We start from the raw sequence: 12,470 nt of genomic DNA on the forward strand, positions 1-12,470 counted from the left end.
GCATGGATCTTTTGTACTCACATGGCATGTATCTTGGAGAGATAAATTAGGAAGTAGAAATCCTAACTGAAATCACTGTTGAACAGTTTGTGCTTGACTATAATTATAGATATGTTCCCTTGTAGAGTCTATGGGCTGATCTAATTCAAGGACCTAGGATTCCAGAGAGATGCCTGAGGGCCTGCCACCATGGGCAGGCCACGCCATTGAAATTATAGTTTGTAATTGAAATTATAGCTCTTCACTCTAATCCCTTTTATGTATTGGTTTGGGAGGAAGGTGGTCTATATAAGACTTTCATTTGAAGAGTGGTTTTTGCAAAACAGAAAGCTTGCAAAGTCATTATGAGAGAGAAGACCCTGGCAGACTCTGCAACATGCCTGAGGTCCTCTGGTTATTGATAGAAATGAACCTATAATTGCTCCTGTAATTTCTCCTTGGCCTGTCTACAGTTCTAAAGACCCCCACACCTACAGTCTGCCAGGCTGTAGCCACACTGACGCTGTGGCTGTACATGACAGTGTAACCCCCTGTTAACTGTTTTAGAGAGTTGGCTATCTGTGCTTTTTTTTTTTTTTTTTAAGATTTTATTTATTTATTTGACAGACAGAGATCACAAGTAGGCAGAGAGGCAGGCAGAGAGGAGAAGCAAACTCCCCACTGAGCAGGGAGCCCGATACGGGGCTCAATCCCAGGACCCTGAGATCATGACCTTAGCAGAAGGCAGATGCTTAACCCACTGAGCCACCCAGGCGCCCTGGTTATCTGTTCTATTATTTGGTATGGTCAAGTGGAGGTTCATTTGCAAGGCAAGAATATCCTTTTGTGGGGCACCTGGGTGGCTCAGTGGGTTGGACTCTCTGCCTTCGGCTCAGGTCATGGTCCCGGGGTCCTGGGATCGAGCCCCTCATCAGGCTCTCTGCTCAGTGGGGAGCCTGCTTCCTCCTCTCTCTCTACCTGCCTCTCTGCCTACTTGAGATCTGTCTGTCAAATAAATAACTAAAATATCTTTAAAAAAAAAGAATATCCTTTTGTGAGACAATTCTTTTGGTCTAATAAAATTGTGAGACTCTTTCATCTATAGCTTAAGCTCATTCTCTTTTATCCTATATTTGGTAGAAAAGGATAATGTTTACTTGCTGTCTCCCACAAAGTATTTTTTATGTAGTTTGAGACTATTTATTAAAACTCCATCCTGTCTTTTATTCTTCAAGTTAAAAAACATCAATTAGTATCTTGCGTATCTAACCCATCATTTGTCCTCTGTCCTCATATTGCAGTAGATTCTGTGCTTTACTTGGCTTTTTTTTTTTTTAATTTTTTTTTTTTTTTTTTTTTTTTTGTGGAGGGTAAGTGTAGCAAAGATGACCACTTATTTTCATTGAGTCATGTCTAATTTAAGTGTGTGGTAGTTTCGGTTAAGGAGAGGAATTAACCACTAATTTTTTCTATTCATAGCAGAGTTTTATTCTGAAGATCGGTGTTCATCAGGCTGATTATTAACGTGTTTTTGCTACCCACATCAGGGTTTCTGTATTTAAATGCTTTACAAGCTTTCTGATGAGAACTTTTCTATAGTATTAGTTACAGATTTTTCTTAAAGTAGTTCCATACTCAACTCTGGAAGAGTCAGTGATTATTTTTTGAGAAAAAAGACCATACCTAATCCATCTTTATTTCCCAAGTATTAAGCCCTATTGTCTTATACAAAATAGATGCACAGTAAGTGTATGTTGACCAGATGAATATGTGCATATTGTTTTAGTACTTCTGTGTCCACAGAATATAGTAAGTTCTTGGTTTGGTGCCTTCCTTGCCTTGTTTCTAATTCTTTTTTTTTTTTTTTTTTAAGATTTTATTTATTTATTTGACAGAGATCACAAGTAGGCAGAGAGACAGACAGAGAGAGAGGAGGAAGAAGGCTCCCTGCTGAGCAGAAAGTCCAATGCGGGGCTCGATTCCAGGACCCTGGGATCATGACCTGAGCTGAAGGCAGAGGCTTTAACTCACTGAGCCACCAAGCCACCCCACCCCCTTGTTTCTAATTCTTACGTAATATCAGTTTTTCATAGAATAGAGTCACTTGGATTTTAAACTTGTTTTAGAGGTGAAAAAACTTCAGCATAAAGCTTTATGAATTGCCCACTTAGCCCTAGGTTCAGTTTTATTTATTTATTTATTTATTTATTTATTTAACAGACAGAGATCACAAGGGAGAGAGGCAGAGAGGCAGGCAGAGAGAGGGGGGAAGCAGGCTCCCCGCCCAGCAGAGAGCCCGACATGGGGCTTGATCCCAGCACCCTGGGATCATGACCCGAGTTGAAGGCAGAGGCTCAACCCACTGAGCCACCCAGGCGCGCCCCTACGTTCAGTTTTAACTGCCACACTGACCTGGAGAATTTATAGGTCTTTTTTTTTTTTTTTCTGGAAAATAAAATGTCTTTAGGAAGAACTTCTGCTTTTGAAAGAGTATGTCTCAGTTCTTAATTATTCTAAATCAAAGACTGAAACGAGGCTGGGAATTTCAAGTTAAAATTCATGTCTGCTTGTTTACCCAAAACAAAACACATACATTATGAAAGGCAATCGAAATTTTCACAGACATCGTGTATTTTACAACTTAAAACATTTGTTTTGGAAAATGGCTGCCCTTCTGTGAAACTGAGCGTTTGTTGCTGTGTGGTATAGTGACAGAGGTGGAACCAGAGGTCTGTTCGTTGTCCAAGAGACTGTTGTTTCTTGGGCTTGTTGGCTGATGTCACTTGGAGGAAGTTGTGACCTGTTGCTTAGGATGTCTCTGTTGGGGCCCTCCTGGCATCTGACCTACCCTGGTTCCCTAGAGATGACGTAGCTCGCATTGTACAGCTCATGTGGCGTCTCTTTCTTCACCCCTTGATCTTCATGAGGCAACAGGGCAAACAGTGCTTTGCCAAAACTTCAGATGCCCAGTAGGGGGTGGTCCCTGTCTTAGCGGAGCTCTACGTGTAGCTGAGTTGTGTGTCAATGAACCCACTGACATTGTTCAGCTAAGTATGTTAAATGTCGGATTTGCCTTTTTAATAAGTATGGTGGCATTTAGAAAAGCATTTAATTTTTTTTTGCATTTCCAAAAATGCTATTGTGTTGAAATAAATGATATATGACATTGTATAAATTTAAGGTGTACTGTATGTTAATTTGACACATTTATATATTGTAATAGGATTGCCATTGTAGTGACAATTAGCACCTTGATCACCTTACATAATCATCCTTTCTCTTTAGTGGTTGGAATAATTAAGTTATAGTCTGTTAGCAAGTTGGATTAGAATACCGTGCTGTGTATATTCACTGTACCATGCTTTAGATCTCTAGGGCTTATTTATTAATAGCAAGTTTGTACCACTAAACAGTATGCACAACATGCCTTCTCGCTCCTTTCCTTGGTAATAACAAATGGTCTATAAATTAAACCCAATTGTAGACGGGGCAAATGCCCAAGCTTTATTCATGGCCAGCTGATTAAAAATATTAATGTGAAGAAAAAACATTTGTTGATGTGAAGGTTTCCCTTGTTTTAGCAGAAAAATAATAAACTCATTGATATATGTATAAATGAAGGTTTTACCAAACCCAGGTTAAAAAGATTGCTGCTTCTGGTCTATCATGAAATAACTCAAGTGTACCTTGCATATAGCCTCCGTTCTTTCATGGATAGACTTTCCTCCATGTGGGTGCCAGGGACACCTGATCCCACCGTTTCGTGTTTGTTTTCAGGATCAGTTCAGTGATATGAGAATCAGCATAAACCAGACGCCCGGGAGCGGTCTTGACTTTGGGTTTACAGTAAAATGGGCATTGTCTGGGATCTTCGTTGCATCAGTCGAAGCAGGTAATTCATAGATTTAGTTCTACTCAACTTTCTTCCCCTTGTTATTCTATGCTGTTCAAAAAACCCTCCAGAATTAGTTTATGTGATACAGGAGGAGACAGCACATGTGAAAAAGGCAGTAGTAGAGTGAGGAGATGCAGCCTATTCCCAGAGACTAATAGTATTTCTTCTGCTTGCCTCATTAATTTTAGTTTTGTAGAATCTTATCTTTTGGCCTTTACAGAATTCATTTGTCATCTTCCAATTAGCAATTGACTGGAAATTCCAAAAGAACTGTCCATGATTGGCTGTGTTTGGGGTGGCTATGTATGTGCTGTGTAATAAATTGGTGTTTTCTGAGCATCCTAATGTATCTGTTGCTCGTGGAGTCCTCAGGATGCTTTGGGACTTGTACAAAAGCAGCCCCTCCCCCACCCAGGGTTCTACCAAGTCCCTCCCAGGAATTTTGAGCAAAATATTACCACAGAGCCTAAAATTAAGCTACTGTAGTTAAGAGGAGCTCCTCATTTACATATTTTAGCTATATAAAATTGCATGCTAACTCTGGTTATTTTTTTTGAAAATTCAGAAAGACGGTTTAATTAGGTAACGGGAAGTGGTAATTGTAAGGGGTTTTAAATGGCCGTGCTTTTTTTTTAATCTATTCCAGAGTGCATTTGGATTTGGAAGCTCAATTAAAGTACAATATATTTCACATTTTGAATTTAAAAATAATTTAAAATTTTCTTTGTTCTTACGAAGGTAATAAAGAAATTTTATGGAACAGATGAGCTTATTCTTTTATATGTTAATGAAGATACATGCTCTAGCATAAAAAATGGATTTGGTGCTTTTGTATGTTGTAGGTACTCAAATATTTTGTAACTTAAAAAAAAATTCCTCACTCTGCTCTACCTGAAAAATCTAAGAATGGTTAGTTGAGATTAAGAAGTCATTTTTTTCTCTAAGTAAGCAATGACTAGCTAAATGTAGATTTTTTTGTTTGGAATTTTTTCTTATTGGTTGTTTAATTTATTTTGCTTTCTATAGGTAGCCCAGCAGAATTTTCCCAGCTACAGGTAGATGATGAAATTATTGCTATTAACAACACCAAGTTTTCATATAAGGACACAAAAGAGTGGGAGGCAACCATGGCTAAGGCTAAAGAAACTGGAAACCTAGTAATGGATATCAGGCGCCATGGAAAGTCTGGTGAGTTGGGTTTTACCACTGTCTGCCTTTCTCAATGGGGAACTGGTCTTTGGCAAGTGGTTATAACAGCTGGCTTCAATAACTTTTTTCTCATTTTTTATTTACTTTTTATTTTTTGGCTTCAAGATGTTCTGTGGTTATGCCCAAACAAATCTGGAACAATCCCTCCTTGACTATTTTGTCTGCAAACTTTTCTCTAGCAAATTTACTGGATCCTACATTATTGATTGATTGATTGATCAATATGCTATACTGACTCTGAATGCAGATAGTAACTGAAAGCTATTGTAATTGCATCTGCATTTGGAAATCTCATAACAATTCTTAGGATCAAGAATCACACTATGACTTTACTTTCTCAACAGCACCGTAGCTAACTGGTGTTAGAGAGAACAGGGCTGGTCATATTCCTGCTGTTCATACTCCAGGCACTGTCAGTATAATTCTGTTACTGTGTTTCTTCATTGTTGAGGTTCGATGGAGAAAGGCATTAAACTCCCTGCCACCTTCCAAATTATGATCTCAAAATGCGATATTCAGTTCTGGTTTACAGAAAGAGTCAGTAAATTTGCTAGTCTCTTCCTTATTAATATGACCTAACCCTTGTGTTTTCAGAAGGCAATCTGTTGGCCAAAACCCCTGCACTCTTTACTTCTTTCACACACTACCTGATTTGTTTGGGTGTCTTCTGTATGTATATTTTGTGTATGTGCATTCACTAACTTTGTTCTTTCCACGTCGCCATTTACGTGTACTCATTTCTTGATCATCATATGACAATCAGACTGGGGCAAAGACCAGCCTTCCCTGCCATTTACACGGCATAAAACTCTCAATCTCACCAGTATGGCTACCAAAATTATAGGTTCACCCGAAACAAAGTGGATTGATACAACTTCTGGAATTTACAACTCAGACAAATCTTCAAGTCTGTCAATAACAACTGATTTCTCAGAAAGCCTCCAGCATTCTGTAAGTATTTTGAGAAGTAGGAGTATTTGTGTAGAGCAAAGTGTCTGTAGGAAGTGTGTGTGTGGGGAAAGAATTTGAACAATTTTGATGCTACTTCAAAAACATGTAGTTGAATAAGGTGTGATTCTGATAATCCTAAGGCAGCCCTCATAGATAAGTAATAGTTATATCATTGTAAAATCAAAAGATCCCGTAGTAGTGTTCTGTAGGTATTGCCTACCAATCTTCAACATTATACCCATTTCTCAGATCTTTGTGGATGTGAAGTGGTAATGTAATATACTATAATTTTACATGTAATGTAAAATTATGTACTGTAACTTTTTATGCTTTCTTTAGTCTTTGTGGGTAAATTACACACAATTACTATACTTATTTTAAAACATGAAACATTTTTAGATCTTGTGTAGATGACTTTGATGGGTAGACTTCAATGTGTGGTTAAGAGATACTTAACTACATTAACTGATTAAAAATAATTACAATGTAGAAATTTTTCCAAGTATCAAAGCAATAGTTAAATTTCAAATAAATATTTGTCTTGACTCCCTAGATATAGTTGTTATTATCTTAAGATATCCTTTTATCTAATAAGGAGATCCAGCTGCATTGTGTAGGGAAAGCTTAAATGCTGAAGAATTCTCTATGCTTGTGTTGCTTACTCATAAATATAAGCTAAGTGAACTAATTATTTGGCACATAGTGTTTCTTGGAAAAATAACGACTGATTGAACTTAATGTAAAAAGCTGTAAGAAATACACTAATAGCCTGTAAAACTCATCTTATTAAAATATTTTCACTAATGGGAAGTGCATTATTCGAACCCAAAGTCCAACTGGACAGAATGTTATTAACTGGCCTTTTATCCTTCCAGAATACTGAATCCAAGGAAATGAATGGAATTCGTGATGAAAGTACTACTTTTGAATCAAAAGGTAAATATCACCATTTTAATTATGTTTATAATATAGAAGTCACAGCATTTAAGTTCTTCTATTATAAAAATTAATAACAAGTTAGTCCAAGAAAAACCGATCCCACTGCAAGCTGAAACTAAAAGGTTAGCATAGAGATCCTGTTGCAGCCAGGTGGAAGGGCGTTCAGTTCCAGGGTTTGAATAGTTCAGGAACTGCAAACAAAGCTTTGGCAGCCTGTCCAGGAGCTCCGAGGGCCTGTGTGTCTAAGTCAAATAAGAAAGGCTGGTTTTTCTGAGGCCGTTAGCCTTCTTGCTGTGGTATGTTGGCAAAGGGAATCTTAGTTAAATCCGACACAATGAATGAGGCTTCCTTTCCCCCTTTATTGTGAAATGGACCAAGTTTGCAGGCAGCTAATATCAAGTAGAGAAATGGTAATAATCATTGTTAGGCAAAGGACCCATTTGTAATGAAAAAGCAGGTGTGGTATCTGGGGAGATATTGTATCATGGAGTTATCACTCTGTTCCTCCTTCTGTGTGTCCACAAATCATTGTTGCTTCATGCTATCTACTACTCCTTAGGCATACAAAATAAATAAGAAAGATCTGGTCCACAAAGTCAGGGAAAGAGACTCAAAGAAGACCAGACTCCTCCTAGCAGGAAACTAGACTCCCATCCGGCTGGGTCAGTTTTATGGCTTTGCATCTGCCTTTACCAGTTCATAATATGTTAGGTCACAGCCAAACCAAGTTTCTAAATTCCCCTTTATTGATTATTTATTTTGGTATTTAATTTCTGATAGGTAGAAGTAACTGCGTCTTAACAAATAGTGCATTCTTTATCAAAGGAGTTTTTAAAGCAAACATGATTTATTTTGGATTCCCCATGTTAAATCCAAGACACCCAGGTCCCACTCTGCCTGTGACTCAGGCAAAGCAAACTGCTAAGACACCGGACTCGTCATTAGTGACTATGTATGCACGCTTGTCATTGGAGGGTTTGCTTTACGCAAGTAAGCACCAACTAGTATCAAGTAATAATTGCATTTACAACTTATGAATAAACTGAAGTATACGAATCGTTTGTGATAACCTTGCAACAGATCTGTAAAAGTCAGAATGTTTCTTTTCTTTTCTTTTTTTCTTAATTGGACTGAACTCCATTTACTTAAAGTTAGTGGCTATAAGATATTAAACTAAGGCAAAATTCTTTAGATAGAATATTTTAATGTGGACATTTGTTCTTATTTTATCTTTCCCTGGGTATTAATTTATTTTCTTGTCTAACTCCCCACTATTTCTCAGTTCATTTTTTGCTTAGTAACGCAGAAACTCTTAGTTACAAATAATTCTCCTTGGACTTCGAGATTTTGGGTTGATAAACCTAATCAAAACATTTTAGTTTCCATTTCCCTAAAACTGTGTGATCTAGCACGGAAGATTTTTTTTTGGCTTCTATGAAACTATGATGCTATCTGCTAGAATTTATTAATAAAATAATTAGTTCCATTACTAATTTAGATGTAGTATAGACTACTAAAAATATGTGTCTTTGTACATTGAAATAATCCACATCTTCTATGGCTATCAGTTTTGTCATTTTTCAACTAATGCTGTGGACTAGAAAGGTGTGTCAGATACCATTTAGTTTTCCAGTGGTGAGAGATTAAAATGAATGACATGGTATTGATATATTTTTTTTTTGTATTTTTCAACTAGCATCTGAACCTATTTCTTTGAAAAACTTAAAAAGGCGATCACAATTTTTTGAACAAGGTAAACTACCAAGATAACAATTCATGTACTTTCATAGAATTGTTCCCATTCTCCACTCTGTCCTTATAGTCTTTGGTGCTGGGCACTAAGCCTTTTCAATTTGGCTGCCATTGTGACCAAGCAACGTAACCCATTTCCATTCTTTTCCTAGGGTCATCATGCTTTTCTTACAGTTCATGGGTCTACCTCTGTGGTAATGGGTCTTTGCGTGTCTTTTGTATACCTCTGGACTTTTTTTTTTTTTTTTCTAATTAAAAAAAGATTGAGATGCTGTTAAACACACTTCTTTCCACTGGGTGACAGTAAGAAATGAGGAACCTCACTTACGCCTTACTGCTTCCTACCAATTGCGTAATACTAGATTACACCAACACCTGATTGTTGAACTTCTGAAAACTCTAACTTCCGGGGAAAATGCTCTTTAAAAAAAGCAGAGTTGTTTCTTGCTATTGGAACGATGGCTTTGCAGTGTTCATAGGACCGCCCTGTTGATCCTGAAGTAAATAAAATGTAAATTTCAGTTGCGCGTCTGAACATGTGCGTTTTGAGCCTCCCCGTGTTGGTGTAGTTGGGCTGCGCTGCCTTCTGTGCTGTGCATGTGGCATTCCTTCCCCCTCACGGCTGTCTGATGCCCTGTCTCATGAATGCAGTCTGAGCTGTGCTGTGCTGTCAGAACTTAAAAGTAATATCCAACATTTGAGATGCAATGGCACAGAGAGGAGTGTGCTGTAGGCGTCTAAATGTTATTGTTTCTTACTTTTAAGATGATCAAAAACCTTTACATGCTTGCCTTCTATTTACTGGACTCAAAGATTAAAAAAACAAAAACAAAAACAAAAACCGAGGAATATTTCTTTGGGGAACTAAGGTTTCTTTTTGACCATAAATAGGAGTAGCTCACCAGCTGTGCATGTACGAGGTCTATTTGTGTCAGTATCCATAGTGTTTTTGATATTTTTGTTAAATTCCCATTTTTCTACGGTAATTTAGTTGAAACACTATGATACTTTTAGCTTAAACTGGCTAACAGAAGATAATTCCTTTCTTTCTCTAGTCTAATTTTCACTCACTTCTCTTCAACAGGCTATTTTAGGGAAGAATATTTTCCTAAGTCTCAAAGCAGTTTTCTTTAAAAAAAAAATGTGTAAGTGAACAGTTTATTTGACAGCTGAGGTTTCAGGAAAATTAAAAATACTGTATGATAGCATCTTTCATGAAATTTGCTTAGTTGGTTTTTGGATTTTTTTTTTTTTTTTTGTACTATATACAGACACGCATTCCTATAGTACCCCCTGAGAATAAAGAGAAGAATATTAGGCCCATAGGTGTACACATGAAGTTTGAATATTTGTGCGGCAAGTAATAGGAGAGGAAGGGGAAGGATTTCCTGAACGTGCTTTTGTGGTGTCTTATTTAAGAAAAGTAGCTTATTAGCAAGGAGACCTGGAAAATCTGATACAGAGCTGGCACGTTAGCTTTAAGTAGTGGCAAGTAAAAATTTGGATTTGGCAGGTAATATACCATTTGAAAACCTTTTTTCTCTCCCTGTTGTGCTCAGCTGTGACATACTACCTGGTGTATTCATAAAAGAACCCTGAAACCTCTTCAGAAGACACTAGCCATCCAGCTCGAGTACCAAGGGCTAAGGGATATCTTTGGCACCCATACTTTCTCTCTCTTTGTTTTAAATGACTTTGACTTTGGAAGAAGAGTAACAAACAGATGGAATTGAAGTGGAAAACTGAGATTCTACTGCAGTTAAAAAAAAAAAAAAATCACTGATCTCACTTAGTATCCTGGCATAGAAACAGCTAATATGACTCTGTAAAAGATTATTTCATAGAAATGAAAAGACTTATATATTTTTTTCTTCCTTTCCAACACGCTGCAACACAGGAAGCTCGGATTCTGTGGTTCCTGATGTAAGTAGCATTCATTTGTTTTTAGAACAAGTAAGGTGACTTTGGCAGGACTGAATTAGCACATACTAGCATTGCTTCTTTTCAGTTGCATAAGAATTTATCAAGGGGTAGTCTTTCCAGGTTGAAAAGACCCACTTTGAAACGGAAAGCCAAACCTCCTCTGGTACCGCTTAGGCAAAGGGTGGGATGAATCATTCATAAAAGCTGGAGTGCTTTGGTAGATGACTGAATGAAGTAATATGTTCTTCCTCTGTTTGCACGTCTTCTCTTCTAACTGGCTAGCTTCCGGTTCCGACCCTCAGTGCCCCGAGCCGCTGGGCGTGGGATCAGGAGGAGGAGCGGAAGCGGCAGGAGAGGTGGCAGAAGGAGCAGGACCGCCTGCTGCAGGTAGAGCGGAGTGGTGTGGGCCCACAGGCGTTCCGCTCGCTTTCCCTGCTCCGTGTCAACCGGCACCAGGAAGCAAACTAAAAAATCAAAAGCTAATAACCTCATAATTAACAAATCTTTTGCGAGGCGGCACATCTTGCATTCGTTTCATTTCTATTTTGAAGCTTTCCGAGTCCTCCTTTTAAAACAATTATTTACCCTGTATATTTTTTAGAACATGGCGCTATGGTTTACTGGATTTTCTTATGTGTGACAGGTGTGTGGATCGTAAGGCCTTGCACCCGCTAAGCTGTGTGTGTGCCCACTCCACTGCAGGGAAATTCAGTCCCCCTAGCAGTTACCCAGGGGCTTCACTCAATTACAACTGTGGTAAAGAGTGGCTACAGGTTCAATTCTGAGTGTCTCCCCTTTCCCGAGACCACCATTTAATTCGATATAAGCTATTTCATACTTTAGGGATGAAAGTCCAATTGGTGAAAATAATATCACCATCTTTAAAGATTGAGGTGAAGGGTAGAGCTAGCAAAGAAGCTGGTGAAAGAGATTCCGTGTAACATCATTAATCTGTTAATTAACTAATTAACTAATATGCCATCTCTCCTTATAGGAAAAATATCAACGTGAGCAGGAGAAACTCAGGGAAGAGTGGCAAAGGGCTAAGCAGGAAGCTGAGAGAGAGAATTACAAGTACTTGAATGAGGTAGTGTTGGAACGTGCTGTGTTCTTCTCTGTCTCAGTGAAATTATCTGGGGAATGGAAGATCCTCTGTTTCACCTGCTTTTGCCACATATTTACTTACATAAGCTCTTTGAAAAACACAGCGAGCTCTGATCTGTCAGAATTTTGCTCTGATGTTGCAGCCTTTCTCTTAGTTTCTTTACTGTATCATCAAATGGTTCTATTAATGAAACCTAAGTGCGTCTTTCTCCCTCGCGCTTGTATTTCCCCCACGTGTGGCTTTGGTAGCGATAAAAGGAACCCCTGGCCAACTCTCCAACAGAACACGAGTAAATGAAATTGTGACGATGCACAGATTCAGACGGGCTTCTCTTTCCCCCTGGTCACACAGGAGCGGATGGTCCTGAGCTCAAACAGCATGTCTCTGCCCACGCGGGAGCCCGCCGCGGCCGCCTGGGACGCCTCCTGGGGTGAGGGGTCCAAGTCGTCGGACCAGGAAGGAAGCCGAGCAGGGGACGAGGAGACAAGAGAGCCGCCCAAGGATGACGCAGAGGAGGACCAAAGGAAGAAGCTGCAGGAGCGCCTGGCACTTGAGGAAGAGAGGCAACTGAGGGAGCAACAGTGTCAGCAGGAGCAGGAGCAGAGGCGGCGGGAGGCGGCCCAGGAGCAGGCCCGCCCCGCAGAGATAGAGAGAGAGACGTCAGTCAAGATATACCAGTACAGAAGGTTGGTGCTGCCGCCAGAGCACACTGCGATG

General features: G+C 39.0%; 1 protein-coding gene across 22 annotated transcripts in view; it reads left to right on the forward strand.

Annotated features, from left to right (window-relative positions):
* Positions 1–12,470, forward strand: part of LMO7 (LIM domain 7) — a 202,566-nt gene that overhangs the window by 175,452 nt on the left and 14,644 nt on the right. For 8 of the 22 annotated variants that reach the window (XM_082701234.1, XM_082701224.1, XM_082701235.1 and 5 more), the window contains 9 exons: positions 3,757–3,871; positions 4,901–5,062; positions 5,847–6,034; positions 6,910–6,970; positions 8,670–8,726; positions 10,623–10,648; positions 10,931–11,035; positions 11,643–11,735; positions 12,105–12,439. In XM_082701234.1, coding sequence (XP_082557360.1) covers positions 3,757–3,871; positions 4,901–5,062; positions 5,847–6,034; positions 6,910–6,970; positions 8,670–8,726; positions 10,623–10,648; positions 10,931–11,035; positions 11,643–11,735; positions 12,105–12,439 — 1,142 coding nt within the window. Of the gene's footprint in view, positions 1–3,756; positions 3,872–4,900; positions 5,063–5,846; positions 6,035–6,909; positions 6,971–8,669; positions 8,727–8,877; positions 8,920–10,622; positions 10,649–10,930; positions 11,036–11,642; positions 11,736–12,104; positions 12,440–12,470 lie in introns of all 22 variants that reach the window. The other 14 variants (XM_082701227.1, XM_082701229.1, XM_082701221.1 and 11 more) reach the window with 7 other exon arrangements.

Source organism: Mustela nivalis, assembly GCF_964662115.1.
Source record: "Mustela nivalis genome assembly, chromosome: 15".
Classification (NCBI taxonomy): Eukaryota; Metazoa; Chordata; class Mammalia; order Carnivora; family Mustelidae; genus Mustela; species Mustela nivalis.